Here is a 25,173-nt window from a genome sequence, read left to right as displayed (position 1 = left end):
TAAACACTACAGCAAAACAAGTTTAAAGTTCTTGTGAAATTCAGTAGTGGATTTATAAGAAATGGTTTGTTTAAAAAGCTTATTCTTACTTTATCTTGGCTTTACCATTATTGTTGTTTTTGTAAAATTTGTAAATATGTTATTTCTTTGTCTTTTTGTAGCATCGGCGGTTATGGAACTTACCAAAATGTCATTACTCTGGCAAGTACGTAAGTTCATTTACAGTAAGCAGAATCAAGTTTAAATAATACAAACATTTCACAGATGCTGAAATGATCTCATTGGTTTGTAACACCTCTTTGGGCTAAGAAGTTTATTTATATCATTGATTTAGCGTGTCTATTATAATCTTATTTGATCAGCAATTTTACCTAAGGTATTCATCATCATCATTATCAGTTCTATTTGTGCTCTTTGAGTTGGTTGGCTCATATGAGCTGTTAGTCTGTTATTTGCTCGTCCCACTCAGGTGTGACTCAACCGCTGACTTTAATTCTGCCTCTAAGAAATGCTTGTACAGCTAAAACCTGTTAGGCCAGAGTACAGCCTGTGTTACTTCAGTTTATGGCATCTACATGTACAACCATGTTAAAACATTCAATTAGAAAATGACTGAACAACCTTCACACGTTGGTCAATAAAAACAGATATGACGTACCTTTTTGACTGACAAAATCATGAAGATTTATTCTATTACATCCAGCTAATGAGGATATGTTTTTGGTTTTTGTGTGTGTTAGCAAGATAACTCAAAAGGGAATTGGCAGATATTTATTAAATATTGTGTTCTTAGGCCATTGAACCTTTTGGATCCATGTGATAGTTTGGAAGTTATTTAAAAATATATATTATTTCAAAGCCAGAGACCATTTGTCTGCATTTCCTTCCTTGTACTTGTGACAGGCAATGACAATAAAGTTGAATCTAATCTTATCTAAAAATTCAGACTTGCAGAGATTAAGTACAGTACAGCGAGCTTTAAACCACACTCACCAACATTGGATCTTGATCTGGATCACAATGATCTGGATCTGGAATTATTATGTTAAGATAGAAACTACATTTTTTTTAAAACAGCCGGGTGCCTATCAAGGCTTCATAGAGTTGAGATCACGCTGTACAAACACTTTGAATGTATCCATAGCTACAGAACTCCATCTACAACAGCGCCACCATTATTACATTATTGAGCTCCATTTATATCTCCTAAACTAATAAAGTTAGAGTTATTTTTCACGTTTTTATGTAGAGGTTTCCAGGTCAAGGAGCCACATTTCAAAGGTCAAATGTAAACAGGAATGCTTGTTTAGGCTGTAATAGTAAGTTATATTTAAGTTACAGATGTTGCTGCTCTCTGAGTGCTTTCTTGTTTTCCAAGTTCTCCTCTCGAACTCTCCTCTGTTGGCTAATCTCATTTTTTAGATATTTTCAAACTCTTCAATGCCAAACTGCTAGGACCAGCCCCGGAGGTGACGCTCAGCGGCTACCCGACAACAGTTAATGAGACAGGATTCAACTTCGCCGTCACGGGACACAACACACTGTAACAGTCTAAAAGCCGCTTGTTTTCCCTCTTTGTGTTCAACTATTGTGGTCCTGATGGTACTTAAGTGTATCAGGAAAATGAGGACCAAAGATCAGAACGATTATAATTACATATTAGCATTATGTTATTATTTGATAACACTTTATTGATGGAAATAAGTGGTGACTCAGCATTATGAGGGCATGTGTGTGTAGTTCATATTAAATAAGTTTTTTCTTTTCTTCACAGGAATGTCACGGATCAGATAAGACACATGATAGACACATTCAAGTCCTATCCAGTATGTCACACAGTTCACTATTGTACTTCATATTTTGTATTTGCACAATCAGTAAACTGTTTGTTTGATAGCAGTAAGCCAGCGCAAATGTAACAAATGTAATGTGGCAGTGTTGGTTTAATCCCATTCACCTCTAGATCAGCACTGTGAGTTTCTAATGTAGGGACGCTTTGAATATTGTGCTTATAATGTGAATCTTTGGGACAGACGACCGACAAACAAATCTGTTATTCATTAAGTACCCTCTGAGTATTTGTCTCAGATAGACTTGAAGCCGTTTAGTGTCACTGTCATCAAAGTAGCGGCCATTGTTTTCATTAAAAAGCATTTACATTTAAATTTGTGACAGGGTTTGAACTACAAAGAGGACTGGAAGGTAGTGACAATGCTCATCGGAATGAACGACATCTGTGACTACTGCAAAAACAACGTAAGGAGAGTTTTGGTTCAAAAGATATTTCTCCATTTTCAGGGTGGGAAATTATTTAATCCATCATATGAAAAATCAAATTGATGTTTTCCAGCTACTTAGATAAGATGTGATTTTTTGGGGGAAATTGCCTTGTTGCTGCATAAACATAAACAGACACAATACTCTCCATGCATATCTTACCTGCATTCTTAATAATAATACTTAACTAATATGGCCTCCAATGAAAATAGTTGACAATGCCTTATAAAACTTTGAATATAAGAATAAAACCCAGATGATCAAATAATCCTGTTACATTTATATCAACGCCTCTCTGCCTGAACTCTCCACAGACCCTGTTCTCTCCCGACAACTTCATCCACTACATGACGAAAGCTCTTGACATGATGATGGAGGAGGTAAGATTTTGCACCTGAGATCAAAGTAAGACAAAGTTACAGACAGCCCCATTTATATTTTCTTATGCAACAAGGAAAATATTGATTAAACCAGATACATAGATAAAAATAGACAGAAAGCCTGTGCAACTGTGATTATCTTCAATGAAATCTGTGGTCTAAGATGAAAGTACTGTATCACCATATAGAGTTCAGGTCTTGGCACACTATCCTTCTTCTCTTGTCCTTTGGCCCTTCCCTACCCTCTTCATATAAGGACCAAACATGATTTTTAAAGAAACATTTTTGAAGATGCACTCTCTGGGATATTTTTTATAATAAAACTTTATTTTTAACTTTTGGTCTCAGATGCCCAGGACAATAGTGAACGTGGTGCAGATTCTTCCCATGAAGCCACTCAGAGAGGTCAACAAACCATCACTGGGATGTCATCTTCAGAAGTTTGTTTCCTGTCCATCCTACATGTTTTGTCATAATTCTAATCATAACCCTAACTACTCATTCATTCATTTTAGTTTATACATCTGGCCCAACAAGTCAGAAAAATACACCAGATCTGGCTACTACAGCGCCAAAAGGAGACCCAATAATCCAATATTGTTATTTGATGTTTGATGTCTGTTTCTAGGCGTTTCTGCTCTTGTTTGGTTCTACCTGAAGAAAACTCTGCTGAACTGCAGAAGCTGGAAGAGATGAACTATGAGTTCCAGGTGCGTGTCCTGCACCTGCAATTAGGGTATAGTGCATGTGTGGGTTATCCTACAAGATTAAATTTGTTCTGTTGTCAGAGGTTATCACTTCATATCACACTTCCTACATGAATGTTTCAGGCAGTAAAAACCTTCACGTTTAGCAATTGATTTATATTCATTGCTCTTGTCTACAGAGGAGACTAGAGAAGCTTCTGCACAGTGATCGTTTCTTTAAAAAGGACTTTGCTGCCGTTCTGCAGCCCTATTTAACTCGAGCAGAGCCACCAAGATTACCTGTAAGTATACACTGATGATTCATTTGCGTTCCTATGAATTTTCTCTCCATTTACTTGCTTTGAATTTCAGTAGCTTCACATTATTGCTCTGAGGACATTAGATGATATGTCGTCGTCTCAGCTCAATTCTCTTCTCTCATTTTGTATGTTTTCCAATATTTTGGTGGTGTGATCATAACATTTTGTCCATTTTACCCCTAACTTTAGAACGGGCACATTGACCTGAGCTACTTCACTGCTGATTGTTTTCACTTCACTGTTAAGGGACATGAGGAGCTGGCTAAAGGACTGTGGAACAATATGGTGAATTCCTCAGCATGGTTTTACACAAAAAACACTTCTGCCTAGTGTTCTCATCAATACAATTTGGGTTTATTGGCAGTTCAAGATAGCACAGACCAAATAGAGGAAATGTCAATAAATTCAAAATTCTTGCATAGGCAGGAATGTTTGTGTTTCCCTTGAATGGTCATAGTTCAATATACGTATAACCAGGTTATGTTTGAGAAATACTGGAGGAGATTAACTGAATCTATGGCTCAATAACGTATTCTGATGATGTAGATGTTCTAACACTATCTGAGGATATACTGGACTTTACAGTGGTTAGCTACGGTACAATATATTTGAAGTATATTTATCAAAGTTACATGCCACTCATTGACTGGATTCTGGGTCATATACTTTTACGGGACCGAGGATATTGAGAAATATAACATAATATAACATCACAGGCTGCATATACTGTATGGAAATGTTTGTGATGACTCATCATTCAACAAAACATTTTCAGTTCCAGCCTGAGGGAAAGAAGGAGATGATACAAACATTTTCGGAGCCAGTTAAACTCATCTGCCCACCCAAGGTACAAAGCAAGTGACTTATAAGATTTTTGTGTGTTCCTGTATTTTTGTGTGTTGATTGAATATGGAATTAACCTTAATGTACTTTTTGCATTTACATTTGTAGGAGCATCCTTACATCTACACCAGGCCTGTGACATCTATGTCACCTGTGTCATTTATGCAGGAGCTGAAACATTTCTCTGTGACCATGTCACTCCTTTCTGTGGTCGCTCTGTTTAATCCTCTTTAGTTGTTCAGACAGAGCAGATTTGCAGGGTTGAGGGTATGATTCCCACAGGAGACAGCTGATAGATGAAGATTTCTATTGAAGAAAGCTCCCAACCCTTAAGCGATAAGCACTCAGGGAGCCCTATTGTGCTACACCAAAAATAATGGAGTTAAGATATTTGTAAACAACACCTGAAGCACAAAAAAATCAGGCTCCAAATGATTTTAATCTTAATATCCACCATCATGATAAATTGAGAATGTTGTGATAAATCTGTAACTGTCTTTTATAGATGCTGGACCAAATGTTAAATTGTAAATTGTCTGATTTGGATAAACTATGACTATTTCCCATTTGCAAATTAGCCTTAAGATAGCCAAACAATTATTAATTAACTGTTGTGGATTGGCAGCCCACCATTAATGCATACTATAACAATGGTTGATTCTGCAATTCCAGTGTAAAACCTACAAATAAAGAATTGTTTCAAAAATGTACAAAGCACCTTTTCCGTTGGGTATTTTGCATGTTGTGGCTCATTTATGTCAGTTGCTATTATAAGGGAATTATAAGGGCATTTTTGATATTGATAAAAATGTATAGATCATATCGTTCTTCATAAAATATTGACAATATGCAATAATCATATCACTGATAATCAGTCATAATGAAGTATTAATCTTTGTGTAGATTTGCAGTGACACACAAACATATCCCTAAACTAACCCTAACAAAAGTATTATCTGCAGTTCAGTTTGAATTGAACGTTGAAATCCAGTATGTTATTTAATTAGATTTTCTGGAAGTGCCCAGAGAAAAGCCATCTTAAAATTATAAAATGTTATTATTTATTATTTAATCATTTATAATCCCATTAAGAAAGAAAAAACAAATGACCTATACATTTTTACAATACAGTAATGCTGTGTTCAACCATTCTCCAACAGTTTCATTTGCATTTATATCACAGTCTTCCTTGATACAAATTCCCCCCCACCCCATCCATCAATGGTAAATGGTATCAAATATCACTTTCATGCATGCATTGCAATAAACTTGTATTTCTTGGAACTGATCATAGAGTTCCACCTTTGACCGCAAGGGACATCATAGTCCGTGTTTACAGGCAGGGAGCAGCAGGGTGCACGAGCGTTTACTTTCTCTGACAACTAGCTTAGCAGCGTGGAGCGAACCTTGTGGCAGACAGGAGGTCGCTGTAGTAGTTTTTAACGAAAAGTTTCTAAAACTCTCAACTGAACCAGAACAGCGTGTGGCGTTTACATGGTGGCTCACTCCGGACCTTGCGGTAACTACTTGTTGATATGATACAACCCGCCACGGGCGAAAAAAACAACATTTAGCTTGGGCTTGCTGGTTTCTGCATGGTGGCTAGCTAGCTAACGTTAGCCTTTTGCAGGAGCTACTTGGCTAGCTGGCTAGCGAGGTCCAGCCCAAAAAGTTGTTTACCTCGAGTCGTGGATGTGGTCACCCCTTGTTGCGCTTTTCACGAATTTTCTCTGGGATAAGAGAGACTAGACAAAAAAATTCACACTGGATTTTAAAGTGTGTGCTGTTAGGAAACTAGCAGAATGTCCACCGAGGTTGAGAGTAGTAAGGTTGACTCAGTTTTGACAGCCGGATCGGAGGAGAAGAACCAAAACAAGTCCGAGGGAGCTCCGCTACAGAAACCCGTCAGAGAAGATGACGAGCAGAACCAGAGAAGCGCAGAGAAGCTACAAGCAGATGGTCACAAATCCGAGGCGGCAGACATGCATAAGAAATGCAAAGAAAACGACAAAGAAAACGACCAGAGTACCAACGCTGACTCGGCAGCGGAGACCGTCAAGAGAAAAGTTGTGGAGGCTCCTCCGCCGAAAGTGAACCCGTGGACGAAAAGGACCACGGGCAGAGTGCCGATTAACGCCATAAACTCCGGCTCTCAGGAGAAAGGTGAGAGGTTTTCAGTTGTCACACCTTATAACAGATGTCGAGCCTGTTCATTTGAAAATGTGCTTTCCCGTTATGTTAACTTATCGGAGTCGAGCACGTTGTCGGGTCAACTTTTAATAGGCAGTAACGCGTCGTGGGCAGATTGTCACAGCGTTTGTGCTTATTTTACCATGAATGAAGTACAAGAACTTAAATGTCAGCACGGCTAAGAGGTGTTGATGGTGGCATTTTTGCCCCATCCCCCTCAGTGCTCGGATTGCTACAGGGCACCACGTGTTGATTGCTGACAACTGCTACTTCTTTAGCCTGTAACTTTGCTACGCTCAGCTAGCGCTCTCGTCGCTTCCCCTGTCTTAAATGTCAGTGTCAGAGTGCCAAGGCTTCATGGCGGTGAAATACAGCTCATGGGTTGCACGGTCTGCGCCAAAATCAGTTTTCTGATTGCAGTGCGGGTTTAGTCTCGGTAAGAAAGCTAAAGCAGTCAGGCTAGCTTCACCCATGCTGCTGTTCAGGCACGTTCTGCATGTCCAATGGCCGGGCAGCACGCAGTTCCTCCCACCAGTCTGCTCCTCTCTGTCAGTAAGAACACGACTGTGTGAGGGGGTGGCTGGGCAGGTGTCAACCCTGATGGCTCAGATTAGGCGTTAAAGACATTGATTATTCTCTATTACTAAGATAATTCGTTTTCGATTACACGGTTTACTCCTTTCAACATAATGTGTTGTACACACAGTAAGTGACAGATGTCACCACAGCACAAAGCCAAGTCTTCTATTGCAGTCTTGGTCTGCCATCCCATTTAACTCTTGGGATATATTAGGAGGAGACATTATAATGATATTTAAACAGAGAAAAGCAAACTGTACCAACTGTCATATTTGGAAATGATTATATTTCCGTCAAAGGATGCAGCTAATGACTGTTTTTCTAAACTATTTTCTTATGTGGTATTAGTACTTTTGCGTAACAAAATTGTCTAATTCTTAGTTAACCGAGAGAATTTTAAAGTCGTTTCAGCGCTACTGTTAATCTAGTTTGTTTATCGATAGGCTAATCTATGTAATAGCAGTTCAACCCAGGGTTTAGTTATATAAACCTACACAAACAAACACTGCTACTCCTAAATATGATTGAGTGAAAACCTCACTGCGTATACAGAAAGTGCCACATGCTTTAAGCACTTGTATAAGGACAAGAAATGAAATAACCTATTTTTGGCTTGTTGATCAGAAAATAAACATTCTAAAGAATTTGGACTATGGTCATTATTTATGGGCATTAGTTATTATTATAGTTGGAACATTTCCTAGCTTAAATATCAATAGAACTGTAAAACTTATTAAACAGATTAATTGATAATGAAAACAATATGTTATTGCCCCAAGTCTGTTTCAGCCACAAACACATTTTAAAAACTGTTCAAATGTGGCAATGAGAACTGAAATAATGAAATTAGCCCGCTGACATCTGCGCGTCAGAATAGGCTGACTTGCAGAGCACAGATAGCGCAGAGGAAGCTATATTTGAAATGTGTGTCTCTCGTGAATGCACAGGCATCATTTTACAGTGTTACTGTACCACCGCTGAGGCTTTACTTCTGCAGGCTCAGTCAGGCCTACACCCATTCATGTGAAAGCCTCGGTCCTGCGTCTCTTATCAATCCGCCCATCCTCTGCAGAGCGATAGGCACCGTCAAGCTGCAGCAGCCACTCCCAGGCTTGTGGAACCACACACAACCACTGGTTGTACACAAAACTCCCTCAACTAGTTTAGTAGCAAAGCTGTCTATGCTGCTGAGGCAGGAGGATATTTATGCTTTCTTTATTGAGAGAAATTCCAAATGGTTCACTTAAGACAACACAGCAAGTGTAGATGACTCGGCCTCTTCTTCGAGTATTGAACAATCCTCCTCTTCTGAGCAAAGGAACAAACCCCTTGGATTTGGTCCTCCATTAAATGTAATAATGTCAAGTTCACTTTTTTATTCCGTATCCACAGATCAACAAAACGCTCTGAAAGTCGTTCGTGCCAGCAAGCCCAAGACGAGAAAATCTAGCAAGGTAAAGGGATTTTTTTTAAATGTCTTCTTCTTCCATATTTCCCTTACAGCAGGCTTAACGTCATTAATGTTTCAGGATAGTCACGGTGATAAATGCTTTAACCCTGGAGCACCACTGAAAAAAAACCGTACATGACAGGTTGATGTTTTAATGGACAAACTTGCTACTGTTAACAGGAGCTTTTAGTTTCAAGAAATATTGATAGATAATTGTGTTTTTCTGTCTCTAATCTGTAAATAAACCTACATGTTTTTGAAGACATCCTCAGATGTTCCTATTTGCGCAATTTTGACTTCGACTTTTGTCACTTGCTGACACGTAAAACAAGGTGGGAAATCAGCATCTGCTACAGGTCAAATGTTTGCCCGTTTAAGCTGGTGGCAAGTAATTGTGTTTAATCATGTATTGTTTACTTTCCAAACCAGTTTTTCCCATTTTAAACAAGTCTGGTGATTTCTTTTACATTGTTTCTTTTGAAGTAACCCCTTCTCTTGGCACTGCCTTGAACATATACTTAATACATATACTTATGTCAAACTCGGGGATCTTTGTATTTGTAGATTTGTGTAGTTCGTTTTTGTAAAGTTAATGATTGACAATGAGCAACAATTTAATTATTTTTGCTCTTAACATACAGTATGTGCAACTGACCTTTATAATTGTGTAAAAGCCTTAAGGTGGCACCTCCATTGTTCCATTAGCCCTGTCCCTTAAATTGCCAAGCACACCCCCTACTTAAGTGGATTAATGTACTTAGGAAACAACAGTTGTGAGAGTTGCAGTTTTTATTTAAATGTTTTCGCTCAGTTCAGCCCTTAGTGTAACCCTAACCGCCGTCTCTCTAACCTTGGTCTCATATCAGGCAACATTGACACCAGTGGAAAGTGACTCGGCCATATTCAGGCCTGTTTATCAATGTTATTTGCACTGCCTCCGCGGACAGAGCATTGACCTCCTTTTCCAGCAGAAGGGCACTTAAACTTTACTCGGACTCTGAGTGGTGAAATAATTAAGACGTTGATGGACTTGAATGAGTGTTGAAATGGAGAGGGTTTGTTGCCCTTACATTTTCTTCTGCCTTGCTCAATTTTACAGTCCGGCGATTTCAGTGATATCACAAACTGGCCCACGCCTGGTGAACTGGCTAAAGAGGTATGATTTTTGTGTGTGTGTGTGTGTGTGTGTGTGTGTGTGTGTGTGTGTGTGTGTGTGTGTGTGTGTGTGTGTGTGTGTGTGTGTGTGTGTGTGTGTGTGTGTGTGTGTGTGTGTGTGTGTGTGTGTGTGTGTGTGTGTGTGTGTGTGTGTGTGTGTGTGTGTGCGCACAAAAACTGCACTATAGGCGACGCACAATTTAACACAACTGATTATTTGTAATCGGTGAAACATTTTAAAACTTCAGATAAAGCTGAGACACATATACAGTAGGTATATTCTCTATTACTTGCTTTAGAAATTGACCAACAAGCCAGAGATTTGTCGTAAGTGAATGAAATTAATTTAACTGTAAAAAGTCAGTTCCGCAGGAGTTATGTGTTATCATTTCCCCATTGCGGCACAGTTGTCACTCTCAGTATTAGAGAACTAAAAACGCGATAAAATTAATTTTGATGCACCTGAAAAGGACTTCACTTTCTTCTTAAACTACCACTACACTACAGTAAAGTATGGTACGCAAACCCAGTGATATGCCTCACTCCAACGTCATCACTTTACCTCCTGAGGAAACCTCTGTGATGGAGATTGTTCAAGGTCATGCCTCACTCAATTCTGTCCCCGAGTATAAAGCCTATAAACTTGATCTCCCAAGTGAAGGTTAAAATCATGAAGCAATATCTGTTTTGTTACTTGTTTTCAAGACATCACAGCTTTCATTATTTCTTTTAAGCAGCACAACAAATGTCACGCAAAAAAGTGTGACGAGTAAGAATTAGATTGCTTATTCTTAAAGGCTTTAAAGAAAAGCTTGTCCAAATGTTTGTCTTTTAGCAAGAGCAGAACGTCCTCAACACCAACGGAAAGAAGCCTGTGCCCTCACGCAGGGAGAAGGAGAAAAGGAGGGATCGGACAGAAAGAAAATCAGAGAGCAACCATGATGGCAGCGAGAGCAAAGAGAACCAGGAGACTCAGTTCAATCCACTGGCCGACTCGCCCAAGGATGAAGAGACCAAGGCTGAACAGGACTCCAAGGATGCCAACCTGAAGAAGAGAGGAGGTGAGAACGGGGTTTCTTACTGGGACTAATCATGTCGACCGGCATCCTTTTAAATCATCTGTATTAAGGTAGATAATGGCTGCAGCTTTCTTCAGGACTTTGATTAATGCAAATTTGCACCTTTGATTGTTGAATTGATAGAGCATGCCAATAACCACTATGATCTCTGCCTTTATGATTGATTGGTGCAAAGTGGTGCATGTTCTGTGGTCCCGTGTTGTGTTGCACACTCCCCCAATTCACTCAGATCTTTTTAGAAATGAAAATGTAACAGGGTATGCAACTCTTTTCTATACAGAGTAAAATGCACTTGCTACTTCATAGGCTTCCAAGTGTCTGAAAGAAGGACTCTTCTTTCCTCTATAGCAAGGTTCTCACAAGCAATGAAAATCACCCAAGTTGTTAATGTGTGTAATGTGTAAGTGTTGCATCATGCAAAACTTTGAATAGCTAGATGTTTGAGTGCCAACGTTCCTGTAGTGAGACCATTATACCTACAATAACAGACTAAAAAAAAAGAATAGGTAAAGGTTTAATTTATTCCAAAATGAATTTGAAAGCATTTTGGCACAGAACTCTTCAAGTACTGTTGTCGGTGTGAATCATCGCTAGGTTACAAACGTAAGTGGGTTTCTCTACCGCTGGAGGAAGCGTCCCGGGATGAAGGTGCCAAGACCCCAGGCGGGGGCCCGACACGTTCGGATACACAGCCCAACACTGACTCTTCTGGCCCCACGTCGCCCAGTCACACGCTCCATAATAACAGGGCGCATGATAGCAGCAGGAGTAAGTGGCCAAGTAGTTGTTTTGTGTTCCTGCCTTTTGTCTCTCCTGCGCCTCAGCTTTTGTTTCCTGACATGCAGCCGTGGCTTTGCTATCACTTTGCTTGTTTACCACATTACCCAACTACCATGTACCTTTTCTCTATGATAAATCATGGTAATTTAAATGCATGCCCAAATCTTAATTAAGAATGAAACTTTACTGCTAACATTTATACACTTAACTTTCTGAAAACATTCAATTCCTTAGTTAACTCTCAATTATTCATTTTGTTTTCTAGCATCAAGCTAATGTTTCAAAGCCTCCTTGCCCTCACAGCCCACATAGATCATTGTAAAGTGTAGCCTTTTAAAAAAAACCAGGGCCTTTGTTTGGGAACAACTATGTAGGGTACCTGAAAGATTTTTTTCCATCATCCTGATCATGAATGCACCGTTGCTCACAGGTTGGAGAAGAGAGCCACGGGACTACAGTGACGACTCAGCCAGCATCAGAAGTGATGCTGGCGGACTGCGGGGTAGAGGGAAAGGTCGTGGACGGGGAAGAGGTCGTGGGCGAGGTAATAACTTACCACAAGTTATTATGTACAGCTTGGAAGTTCTGTTTGAACCACCAAACCTAGAAGCTATTCCTCAGAAGTTTGTAAATGGTCTTACACACCACCTATGAAAATCATACATAGTTTTTTCTCTTCTTTTAGGACGCTACGAATACTCTCAGAGTTACCGGGACTCTCAGTCCTCTGACGGCTCCGCTGCAGATGTCCCTGCTGAGTTTGGCAACAACATGGTTTACTACTATGACGACGGTAGTAAGGTCCAGATGTACACAGTGGATGAAAAGCTTCTAAAGGAATATATTAAACGGCAAATGTGAGTGTTCAGGAATTGTTTGTTTTAAAAAAAAATCTCACCAGACTGCTGTGAAATTTCACAAGGAAATAAAGAATTTGTTCCTCACTAAAGAAGACTATATTTAGAAAAAGGTTCAGCTTCACTATAGAAAAGCGTGTAAATTGTAATTTCAGCTGTGGTTTATTTGTGTCCTGCAGGGGGCACTCTGTAGTGTGTCTGTGAATGATAGCTTTGGCCTTATTGCAAAAGCTGAATAGTGATCTGTGAGGTGTATTCCTAAATATAGTCCGAGTGTCTCAGAGAGGAGAGGAATTGATTCTGTGCAGGCCTGACTGAGGAAATTAAAAGCACTCAGAGAATATCTTTCTATTTCTATTTGCTCTCCTAAACACACAGTGTGTAGTCACTCTTCCTCAGGGTAAAGACACACATCTTGTGCAGTATTGAAGCAGTCTTGAAGCAGTATTTTTTTTTGTTTGAGTATTGTTCAAACCACCAAGCAGCATTCCTGTGTTCTTTAAGCAAAGTATGTGTTATGTTCTCCCCCTAAACCTCAGTGAGTACTACTTCAGCCTTCATAACCTGGAGCGAGATTTCTTCCTTCGAAGGAAGATGGACCTGCAGGGCTTCCTCCCCATCTCTCTCATAGCCAGCTTCCACAGAGTTCAGGCCCTCACCACTGACACCAGCCTCATTGTGGAGGTAATAACATCACCACTAACTATTTGAGGGTTAAACTACACAAATTCCACCACTTCCTGTGTGACGTGAAGCATTTTTCTAGCATCAAGATGATTTGTCTAGTAAATGACTGGATGTGATATTATATGAAGAGAAAGAGCACACAATTTAATGATTGATCTTTAATTTTGATTCATTTAGGAGCAAAGTTATCCAACACCCATATTGCTCATGTAGAAATGTAATTGCCCTCTTAGTTACTCACTCAACCAACTCATGTAATTTAATTGATAATTAATTGAGCAAACGCACTCAGGCCGAATGGCAGACAGCCCTAATTAATCTTGACCTCACCATACACTACCATTTAAAGGTTTGTCATCACTACAAATTTCCTTTGAAAGGTTATCACAATGTGTTTCACTTAAACTAAAACTAAATTGATCTGAAATTTAGTCAAAACATTGTCAAAACACTAGAACCATCCTACAATAGCAACACGGCATAGCTCCAAATTATGCCAGACACCAGGTCGCAAACCTATTAAGCGGTTGAAGGAGCAGCTTGACCGTACGAATCAAGTGCCCATCAAGCCAATCTGATTAGTTGGAGGTGCTTCTGAAAGCGGGGGGGGAGATTTCTGCAGATTCCCTCAACAAATTGATTGATAGAATGCCAAAGGTCTGCAACGCTGTGATTGTTGCCGATGGAGGATTCTTTGAACAAAGCAAAGTTTGAAGCACAAAATTGTTAGTTCATGTAAAAATCATTACTTCTTACTGCTTATGTCTTGACCTTATATTCTATTCATTTATGGAATAAAATGACAGGCATTCACAATGTCTGGACTCGCAGAAAATCGTGTTGCTCATTTCAACCGCTTCCTGTGCAATAACATCAATTACCTACTATAATGTTGACACAGATATATATTTTCTGTGTGCTTTTCAGGCTCTGAAGAACAGCACCGAGGTGGAGCTGGTGGATGGCAAGATCCGTTGTAAATCCGACCCAGAACGCTGGCCGATCCCCGCCCCCGCCACCGTGGGTTCTCCCCGGACTGACTTCACCCAGTTCATCCACTGTCCTGAGTTTGTACCTCGCCAGACCCAATCTGCCACAAATACTGGTTAGTATCAAGTCAGTCTGCTGTGTCTCTGTTTATTCTCTGTTTAATACACAGAGAATTTGGTTCCTTCTGTGTTGGTGATATGCTGTACTTTTAGATCCTCCAGAGTCTGAGCCACAAGACTCAGTCGAGCCCTCTGGCCCGGAGTCCCAACCAGTTCCTGATGCCGCCGTAGATCCCGCTGCTGCACAGCCTGACCCTGATGCCTGGATACAGGTGGAGAAACGTCACCGCCAGCCCTCCGGAAAGGCCAAGGTACTGAGCAGCGCAAGTGTTTAATTAGGAGCCATAAACCTCCATTTAACCTCCATACACTCTAAATGTTTCACTCTCCCATCTCTTGTATTCTTTCCTCATAATCACTTTCATTCCTGTCTGTCTTCTCTGTTTTTACCTGTCGTGTCGTGTCGTGTCGTGTCGTTTCCTCTACTCTCTCTGGCTGGCAGCATGTCAGTGATGTGTGTGTTTTAAGCTCTTCTCCTCCCTCTGTCATCCAACCTGACTGTCCCCCTTCTGCAGTTGAGTACTGGCTCCGCTCATTCACCCACCATAGTTTCTCTCACTGCTTCCTCTGTGTTTCTCACTTCTCGCACCTGATCTCTTTATTTGCTCACCATCACTAAACATTTGTTTAATCAGTCATACTTACTTATCAGCATTTCATCTTCGTCAGTAAAGCCTAATATTATCAACAGTGTGGCAAATTAACGTTACAAATGTTAACATGACCAATGTCTTTTGTGGTAAAAAAAAATGATTAACTGTCATAGATTTACTTGTACAACTAAATCATCAGTCAAAGATGGATGAGTATTAAAATGATTATGGTGTGAACATTTCCCAGTTTTCCGAAAAATTGGAGGGACACCATTATAAACAACTACACAGTGAAGTGAAGTCAAATGAGTATAAATATTGTCTAATTAGTTTATTACTGTTATCTTTATGTAGTTTTGTTGTGGTGAAAAATCATGCAGTAGTTTCATAGTCAATCCAATGTTCCCTGTGCCGTTGCTTATAGTTGTGCATTCACTCTGTCACCCAGGAGCGCAGTGAGGCGCGTCCTTCCAGCATCAAAGCTCCGCCACAGGCAGAACCCGACCAGGAGGAGCTCGACTTCATGTTTGATGAGGAAATGGAACAGATGGCACCCAGGAAGAATAAGTTCACAGATTGGTCAGATGAAGACGACTCCGACTACGAGCTGGACGACCAAGATGTCAACAAGATCATTATTGTCACCCAGACACCTCCCTACGTCCGCAGACACCCTGGTGGTGACAGGACAGGCAACCACGAGTCGCGTGCCAAAGTCACTACTGACATGGCAAAAGCCATCAACGATGGCCTGTATTATTACGAGCAGGACCTATGGAAAGGGGAGGAACAGGTCGAGTGCAACAAGGTAAGACAGAGACCGTTGCATTGTGGGTATTAGAAAATGTAACTATTTTGGCTGTGTTTTTATGGGCTTATATACTGAATGAGTGATCCACCAAGAGATCTTCACAAGACATTTATCACAATTGACTTTAAAGGCTATCCAGAGTGATATAGAACTCGTCAAATTAATCTTGCATCATGTTTAGAAATGAGTTACAGAGAGAAGATCAAAGGGATTTCAATTTTGAAACTCTGAACGAATGTTATTGTCCAGCTGTCCTACATCTAGTAAATGGTACGTGTCCTTGGCTGTGTTCCATTCCACTTCCTGTTATTGAATCCGCCAGCTCCTGTGTTACTTCTGAGTTTTGTAACCCCCATCAGCAAATAAGCACCCTGTTGATGGGTGAACAGCAGAGCCGCTCGACAGAAAGACTCGACAGTTTCATCAGTCTCTCAAGCATGTAGTTTCAGTCGAGCCGTACAATATATGTGATTAAATTACAATAGTAATACAATCGGAAGTACAATCAGAAATACAGGTTATAAATATTTATTCACTTCAGTTTAAAATGAATGAAGCAACATTTGAATTGATTTGAATGGTTGTTTTAATGATTTTGTGATCTTGACGAAGGACTGGTAAAGGTCTGGAGTGTCAAAGGCCAAGACTTCAAACCAGACCTAGAAAGTGCTATATCAAATATATTAGAATTCACAAATTTAATTGAAATGGTCTGTTACTTTTGATGCATTGCAACATATAATATATTTATATTTTAATTAATTGTCTATACTGTATACGCAGTATGTCACATAAATAGCAACAAATATGTGTTGCTAGGTCTCAGTATCACAGGTTTTGTCAGAACGACAATGTAGCCCAATGTAGCCAACAAACACTGAAAACATCTAACTCTTACATTTGAGGAACCGTTACCAGCAATTTGGTTAGCTTTTTCACTCGATTTCCCCTTTTCCCTGTAACATTAGGATTTAACGGGTGTACAAACTGAACAGATTGCGTTGAACAGAAGTGTGAAACTGTGGCGTCAAATGCAGTTTCAGGGTCAGAAGTTCCTTCTAGCCAAATGCTGTCGGAGTTCAGATCTTAGAACCCTCTGACATGAAGACCATGTGACAGAACTGAGACCAAGCTCCCTCTGCGTAGCCGTGTCCAAAAATAGGCCACTATTTATCACCCACTACACGAAGCGCGTCCAGACTACATATGTGTCACAGCTGCTTCCAGATATGCGTGACCTTCTTTTTGTAAAGACTGCCTCGTCTGCAGTCCCAACGTACAAGAACATCATGTATACATTTCAGTGCAGATAATCGATTGCCATGTTTTATGACGGCAAGTTAAGCATTATGGAGTAGGTAACAATTTTTTGCTGTCGAGCTTCATGGACCAATCTAATTGAGGAGTCTAGTTTTACATCAATTACAGTATAACATACTGTACATAGCACTGTATAATAATGATTTATGACCAAAGTACAGTAACATACACTCTCTGTTACTGCACTTAGAACATCACACTATAGTAGTAAATCATCGGTTCCAAACATAAAACACATCTTTCTCACAGGTCACTGAACACTGCTTTAGAAGAGGTGAGGCCCACCAAAACTTCTTCTTTTTTTTTGTTATGATTCATGATAAAATGTCAGCTTTAGTTCAGTTTACATGTTGAAAAAGCACTTGTGCAATGACTCATATGGGATTACACAATTGTCAGTACACAGTAAGTACTAGTATTGAGAAACTAACTTAATTTGTTACTTATTTTAACTAAGTTAGTCTTAGTTAGTTATTTGACATTATGTTTTGCTTTTTAATCAAACTTTTATGTTAAGGCGGAATAAGCAAATTATCATTGATCAATCTCAATAAGTGGTTAGCACTGAAAATGTCACTTTTTTTCTAAAATGTCTTATTACTCTAAAAGGGATACGCTATCAAAATGAGAGCAAGAGAACAAACCATGTGCTGACATGTTGATAGACAGCCGTCGGCTCAGCAGCAGGTCATGACTTTGCTGTTCCCACCTCATCTCTGTCAGCCCTTCAGCAGCCACAAACACACAACAAAAAACAATAGTTAAAATCTGATCTATTAGGTAAGTACCCCTTGGAGAAACTTGATCAGACACTGACACTTTTTTTTAGTTTTGGTGCAACAGAAATGGAAAATGATCTCAAATCCTTCACTCGAGTAAAATCACTTTATTGTAAGCGGTGACATACATGAGCATAAAAACCAACTGTACCGCATCATATCTTATGATCTAATTGCATTTTTGGAAAGTACAGTGCACACAGTCACTCCTACATACGATAATGGTCGAGTTTACACTGTAAAAAGTAGATTTTGCTCAAAGAAAATCCTAGCTTGCGGCCAGTTTTTGTTGACTGAGCTTTCAGCGTTGTCAGCTCATTCCCTGCTCAAAGGTTGCCAGTAATGTCTCCATATGTGGGAAATGTCATGCCTGAGTACACACACCAAGGTCAGCTGGATTTTTTTTTTTACCGCTCTCCTGATACTGACGTGTTAAGTTCAAAGTCCCCCTCCTCGACAGCTCATGAACATCTCCACATCTACTGTTTGTGACACACGCTGCAGGTGCTGTACACCCACTTTGAGCTCCGAGTTATCAGCCAACAGTCTATAACATGGCGTGTGATTGGCCTGAAATAATTATTATACACTCATACAGTATAAATTATGCAAACACAAGTGTGGTTAAGCAATAAAATACACTTCAGGCTATTCATACAAAATCAAATGCACACGCAGTGTCCGCATAAATGAAAAGAATATTTGTGACGCAAAATAATGCAGTGGAGATTGACATTGCAGTGATGTAATGCATCTGTCCCATATTCAGGTGGTTCATCGTCCTGACTGCTGGGGGTGTAGAAGCTGTTTTTTTGTGCTCTAATGCTTTGGTAGCATATCAATTCATGTCAGATCAAGTCATAGCCAGATGGCTATAGGAGCGGCTGCAGTTGACAATTTATCAACGTACTCTACTTTTGTTTGTTTGTGGTTTTGACCTTGACATTTTGCTTGCAATATTAGTCAATTCATTTCAAATTGACACTTGCAATGTTTCTGTCTTTTGCAGCAGGAAGTGGAGACCTTTAAGAAGCTAAATGTGATCAGTAAAGATGAGTTTGACACCCTCGCCCCCAAAGTGCCTTTTGACCCAAACCAGGAAGTTCCGCCTCCACCCATGTCAGGTGGGTCGATGGATGATGCTGCTGCTGTGCATGTTTAACAAATCTTTTGAACACCTTTTATTTAATATCGTCTTCCTTTAAGCTAAAATATCTTCAGACATGTGTTTAGATAACTGAGATGGACCATCAGGAGGAATGAACACGTGATCTATAAAAAGATACATGCACTCTTTTTAATTATTAAAATACTATATTACAATTAGATCTGGTTGCTATCTGATTTATCTGTTATGTATAGTGTGATTAATATAGTTGGTTTCCACTTTGACAGGGGAAAAATGTATGTCTATACCATTCAAATCAATCAGAACTCTTTGGGGGCATCAACAAGTCCAGATGAATGTGGAAAAAATATCGTGTTATTCATATAGTGTTATTTATTCTCCTTTCAGTGGACGGTGGAGAGACAGAAATGGCCTGCTCTCTGCCCACAACGGTCCCAGAGTCTCCTACTGCTCACCAACCCAGAACCCCCAGGACACCTCGCACCCCTGGACGCCAGGACCCCCACAAGACTCCACGCTTCTACCCCGTCATGAAGGACAGTGGCAGCTTTGATGACCAGGTGAGCCCCTCTTTTTTGCTCATTTTCTGGATACACAGGGTGGGAAAGTGAATGATATACTTAAATAGCTGATGAGCAGCTGAGGAATTGGACCACCAACTCGTACACAGAATGGACCTGGGTTAGTATCCTGTAATATCCATTGTTAGTTTGAGTCAAGGAAGCCGGGGATAAGGTTTACTAAGCTTGTCCAATATGTCAGTTAGTTGAACTACTTAATGTTAGTCCACTGCTTCATCATAGTGTGACACTAAAAAGTGAATATCCTGAATGATTCCTCGTGTTTTTCTCTGCCAGACGGGACGGAAAAAGAAAACCAGCCACAGTTCCAACCCTCCACAGGAGTCCCACATCGGCTGGGTGATGGACTCACGTGAACACCGGTCGCGGTCTGCGTCCATCAGGTCTGACTGCTTCTTTTACTAAAACTCATTAAATTTCATCAGGCTTTTAATGAGGCTGCATTTAGTTGATGATTAGGTTAAAGATTAGGCAAGAAAGGGAATATGTTATACAAGCAATCCTTCTATATTGGTTTACATTGTTAATTTCTGCACATTTACAAATACTTTAAATAAGAAAAGTGTAATCAATGTTAGCTTATATTGTGAATGCAGATGAATAAGAATACTGTATATGTTGATCTGCTCAATATTGGTCTCTCGGATCAGCTCAGGGCAACCCAACTTAAATGTATTTGAAAAGCAAAGACACACAAATGCAACATAATAAACACAAAAGCAACAGAACATTTGCCACTCAAACTCCTCCTCTTCCTCCGTTCCCCTGCAGCAGCTCTAACGCCTCTCCGTCAGAGGGAGGCCCTTTGTCAGGAAGTTACGGCTGCACTCCGCAGTCTTTGCCCAAATTCTGGCACCCATCCCACGAGTTGCTGAGAGATAACGGCTTCACCCAGCAGGGATACCACAAGTATCGCCGACGCTGCCTTAACGGTACAAACATAACCCGCTGTGATACTTTGCACTGCCCAACATTCATACACACCCATCCACTATCTCATTCCAACACACACACACACACACACACACACACACACACACACACAGACACTCACACTCTGAACGGAACTACAAATGTGAAATTGTGTATTTTAATGTTGTAGCACTGTTCACTATATATACTATGAATTATTTCAGATGACAACAGCTTTATTATTTGAAAATGGTTGATTAAATACTGAAATTATTAAACAGAGGTGACGGGGTGGGCTGTTTTTTTTTTTTCAGAGAGGAAACGGTCGGGGATCGGCCAGTCACAGGAGATGAACACGCTGTTTAGATTCTGGTCCTTCTTCCTGAGAGATAACTTCAACAGGAAGATGTATGAGGAGTTCAAACAGTTTGCAGTGGAAGATGCCAAAGACAACTACAGGTAGGGAGGACAGGAGCTGATGTTCATATGCTCTGATTATCATGCCAGCCATGTTCTTAAGATGGCAGTGCTTCATTTTATTTGAATGTACTGAGAAATACATACAAATGAAACGGGTGGAAACGAGCCCCAGAGGAATGTAAACTTGAGCACATGATCAAAATAACTAATTTACCAAGGCACCATTTAGATGTTTAAGACCCTTTTTAATACAGCATTCTCAGATCTTTAGCTCTAGAATGCTTTCAGTCTCACTGGTGACAGCAGTCATTCTGAACTGCCAAAAGGATAAATGCCTGTGTCTAACGTGATGATAGGTGTGTCACTGTAGGCATTATCACTGTTGGCATGCAGTGCAGAATCCTGCACCAGTGACATTTGTCCTCTGCAATCGTCTGCACCTATCCGAAAAACCCTTGCGCATCTAGCAAGACTTGCCGATGTGCAGCCTCATTTTTGATGATACCATTAAAACCAAAGTGGCAAATAATTCAGTTGCCAAAAGAAAAAGTCACTTATTTGAGTTGAGCATTGTGTCACTTTCACAGGGTCTGTGTGTTCACTGTAGAATTAGAAATTTGCATTTTCAGGGCATGCATCCTGTTGTGATTTTCATTTCATGTTCATGTTCTTCATCTAAAGTGTGTTTCCCTGCCTTTGAGTGTTTATTAATTGGTGCCTAAAGGAAGTTGTTAAAGGTCAGTAACACTGACATTTGATGGTATTGAGGAAGAAGTTACACTGCTGTGTTAAAATAGTTCCACTATGTCGAGCCCTACTTGACTTGATTTGTGCTGTGACTTTCATCAGCATAACTGTCCTGTAATTCACATCAATTCACATGGAAATCCTCAGAATGTATTTTTCAGGAGTTGTTGTTCACCCTGACAGCAGCTGGTGAGAGTGCAGAACAGAAGAGGCTGTCTCTCTGGAACATTGTTGTTTACATGCCAAAGTTGCATTCACACATTTGGAAAAACCAACTCATGCCACGGTATTTGAATCGGTGTTTTGACCGTGTATGTAGAGGGGGGAGTGAATGTGGTCCTAGGGCATGTGAGTGAGAAGTTATCACACCCGTCTGCTGTTTATGCTGCACTCACTTAATTAAATCAAAACTGGTCGACCTGTTCGTCTGGTTCTTCCTCTGCTGTCAGGCAAATGTGGTGTTGTGAAAGGATCTTGCTGGCACAGCTGTGACTGGCTGCTATTCACAGAATAAACAACGTTTTGTTTTCGGTGTTCCCGCAGGTATGGCCTGGAGTGTCTCTTCAGGTACTACAGCTACGGTTTGGAGAGGCGATTCAGGTTAGATCTGTTCAAGGACTTTCAGGAAGAGACACTCAAGGACTTTGAGAAAGGTAATCATGTCCCTGCTGTACATCTCCTCTGCAGTGGCCCATTCACTGATTTACAAGCCAGGAAGGTTTAAAGAAATAAAATAAAGGAAATAGTGGTAGCTCTTGAGAACCCAGTTTCCCCTTAATACTTACAGTACAACATTTTAAGATTAAGATAGTATATTTCTGTTCAATATATTCCTAAATACTTTACTTGTAGTCCGACTTGACCCGACTTGAAAGTGAAGTCTCAGTAGCAGCAGTTTAGTTAGAACAAAGGATTAATCTCACCTCTTCAACCTTTTTTAACACTGAGCGACTCACTGAAGCAGTTGGTGGAGTGACGTCTTAAGCTACTTAATCCAAGTTGAGCTATTTCCTGTGTTCAGTGACAGTTTCTCATTCACACGCCCTCTGAACATGAACTCTGGTGAACTTCAGGTGAAATCTGGTTTTGACCTCAGCCAGTGAGTCAGAGCCCAAGATTCTCTTCAATTAGGCAGTTCATCTAGTGGTGTGTAAACATCATGGTTTAACATATAATCTGCATCGTGTTATAATTCTTAGTTCAAGAACAAAATTGCAAACAGACCCTGTCATTTTGTGTATTTGTACAAACTAAACTGTGCTTGCCTGTTTGCTGTCATCCAGGTCAGCTGTATGGACTGGAGAAGTTCTGGGCCTTTTTAAAGTACTCTAAAATCAAGAACCAGCCCATAGACACAAAGCTGCAGGAACATCTTGATCAGTTCAAGAACCTGGAGGACTTCAGAGTAGTGGTGAGTTGTACCCTCGCACTAGCAGGGTTAGCACTAAATGAAATTGTGGAATATTTGGAACCAGCATCACTTTGACCAACAACAACAACCCTGTAATATTTCTATACATCAATATTTAACTCTTCAAGATGGTGTTTAATAGTTGTTGTATTCCATCTCAGTGCTCGTAACTTATATGTTCGTGATATATTTTTACTTTCAATTAAAATGAAGGTGGAGATGCAGCTTTGGCATTAATTGTTCCATCGCTTTTGGTGATTGAAAACTAAATAGATTGTGACATTTAGACCCTTGCAGTAACGCTTCTCTGTGCTCCACGCAGCAAGAACAAGTTTGAGTATTCTCACAAATAGGCAATAATGTTTTGAACACATGATTTTAAACAATGAGACGCAGAAAATTGATTATATTTGGACATCAAAGTAAAAGCCAGAGACTGTGTTGCATGCTTGAAGCCTACTCAGCACTTTGATCTGTCGGTAGCCCCCGATCGAAGAGGAGGGAGGCAGGAGGAGACGTCACTCGTCCTCGGCTGGGGATGAAGGAAGGCGTCGACGACATCCTTCCAACACTACCTCAAAGCCAACACTGGCCTCCAAATCCTCCACCAATGCAAGTCAACCTGGAGCCACCGCCACCCTGAACATGCCCAAAGACAACACCCAAAAATCAACAGCACCCAGCCAAGGGAAGAAGACCGAGTCTGGAGCTGGGAATGCCAAAAAGGAAAGTGTTGCACCAAATAAGTGAACCTCCCTCTGTTTAGCAAAGAGAAAGGGTTTGAGAGTGAGAAAGCAGCTCTCAGCTCAGCCATCACTCTTTACAGTGACATACTGTGTCCGGTAGAAGTGACTGCTGAGGGAGTTGACTTAATTTGACCGTTTTTATCTGTGAATTTCATTTTTAAAGTAAGCATAGGCAGATAGCTTGAATCCTCACGCTCAACAGCTCTTAACGTTTACAAAAATGCATTCCCTGCATTTTGTCTTTATTCTCACAGATGCCAAAAACTTCAACAAGTTAGCAGCTTGTTCATCTCCAAAAATCTGTAAGCGGCTCAAACGTTTGTAAAGAGCTCGGCCTGAACTGTGATTCTATGTTTGCCAAGATAAGAGATACTACAGAGTCTGTGTGCCTTTAGTGTGATTCACGAGGACAGAGTGCGATCAGTGACAGTGACAAGTGTTCAAATTGTGCATTTAAAAGTCTTCCCAGGTAATTATGTGGGGTTTGAATGTGTTTAAAGTGACGCCACTTAAAGGTTTGCTTTCTTTACACCCAAACATTTTCTGTGCTCATCATGACAATCAAGTGACAGCTGTTATAAACATAGGACGGACTGACTGACCCCATGGCTGCTCATGTGTAACACGTGCCCATTTGTTTCTTGTTGACTGACTCTCATTACACTTCAAATCTCAAGTAGTTTTTTTGATCAAAAGCTGCATGAAATAATGACAGAAGATTTCACATGGTCTTTTGTTTTACTTAAGCCCCATTTCATATCTAGTGGTAGTATAATTTATTGTTTTATCTTTGTTGGTTTTTTTTTTTCCATATACTTGATTGATGGAATAGTCTTAGGTAATCGCAGTTTTTAATTGCTTTTGCTATTGAATATATTAAAATGAAATGTTTCAGCTGGAATTATGGGTTTGATCTAGCATAAAAGTACAGTATCTTAGCTTGAAGATTACTTCATTATCATGTGCGAGTCTTGGTGCTCTTGAGCACTTAAATCATTTTACCTTCATCACCATCAATTGACTTTTAGTCAAGGATTTAAAGAAAATGTATATACTATAAAATCATTTGCTATTCATTTATTCTTTTGATTTTAAGAAGTGATTTGTTTTATTGGTAGTGTGGTTTGAGTGTGTTTTAGAATAAAGCAATGCATGTTATTGCCAGTTTCCTGTACTGAATTGTAAAATACAAAAAAAATATAAAATACCAATTGATTGTATGAGTTTATTTGTGTAATCTGTTTTTTAATCTTGTCGTAATATCACGTTGTCGCAGCAAATCATTCCCTCTTCCTCCTTCCAGTGGGGCTGGGGGATCTCTTCATGTAGTTT

At 40.1% G+C, this 25,173-nt stretch overlaps 2 protein-coding genes across 4 annotated transcripts; both read left to right on the top strand.

Moving 5' to 3' along the window:
* The first annotated feature begins 161 nt into the window (after nucleotides 1–161).
* LOC142995626 (phospholipase B1, membrane-associated) lies at nucleotides 162–4,955 on the top strand. The gene is made up of 11 exons (XM_076146756.1): nucleotides 162–205; nucleotides 1,423–1,543; nucleotides 1,775–1,826; nucleotides 2,176–2,256; nucleotides 2,592–2,657; nucleotides 3,006–3,097; nucleotides 3,286–3,367; nucleotides 3,544–3,645; nucleotides 3,853–3,948; nucleotides 4,439–4,510; nucleotides 4,615–4,955. Exons 3-11 carry the CDS (start codon nucleotides 1,800–1,802, stop codon nucleotides 4,738–4,740), a joined length of 744 nt encoding a protein of 247 aa, XP_076002871.1. The 5' UTR covers nucleotides 162–205; nucleotides 1,423–1,543; nucleotides 1,775–1,799; the 3' UTR covers nucleotides 4,741–4,955.
* A 916-nt stretch (nucleotides 4,956–5,871) lies between these two features.
* larp1b (La ribonucleoprotein 1B) lies at nucleotides 5,872–24,999 on the top strand. 3 transcript variants are annotated; one of them, XM_076146631.1, is made up of 19 exons: nucleotides 5,872–6,669; nucleotides 8,668–8,729; nucleotides 9,825–9,881; nucleotides 10,716–10,941; nucleotides 11,554–11,727; nucleotides 12,170–12,283; nucleotides 12,425–12,596; nucleotides 13,136–13,280; nucleotides 14,211–14,388; nucleotides 14,486–14,643; nucleotides 15,434–15,793; nucleotides 18,905–19,019; nucleotides 19,412–19,584; nucleotides 19,882–19,988; nucleotides 20,380–20,537; nucleotides 20,832–20,976; nucleotides 22,228–22,337; nucleotides 22,968–23,095; nucleotides 23,579–24,999. In XM_076146631.1, the coding sequence occupies exons 1-19, from the start codon at nucleotides 6,309–6,311 to the stop codon at nucleotides 23,843–23,845; spliced, it is 3,210 nt and encodes a 1,069-aa protein (XP_076002746.1). In that variant the 5' UTR covers nucleotides 5,872–6,308; the 3' UTR covers nucleotides 23,846–24,999. The 3 variants fall into 3 exon arrangements, with proteins under 3 accessions (XP_076002746.1, XP_076002745.1, XP_076002747.1); XM_076146630.1 differs by having other exon boundaries at nucleotides 20,377–20,537; XM_076146632.1 differs by lacking the exon at nucleotides 11,554–11,727 and having other exon boundaries at nucleotides 5,873–6,669; nucleotides 20,377–20,537.
* Nucleotides 25,000–25,173: the final 174 nt, after the last annotated feature.

This window comes from Genypterus blacodes, unplaced genomic scaffold (genome assembly GCF_046128005.1).
Source record: "Genypterus blacodes isolate CSIRO-AG114 ecotype Tasmania unplaced genomic scaffold, CSIRO-AGI_Gbla_v1 ptg000033l_1, whole genome shotgun sequence".
Lineage (NCBI taxonomy): Eukaryota > Metazoa > Chordata > Actinopteri > Ophidiiformes > Ophidiidae > Genypterus > Genypterus blacodes.
The sequence above is the reverse complement of the archived record's forward strand: the minus strand, read 5'-3'. Positions and strand labels throughout refer to the sequence as shown.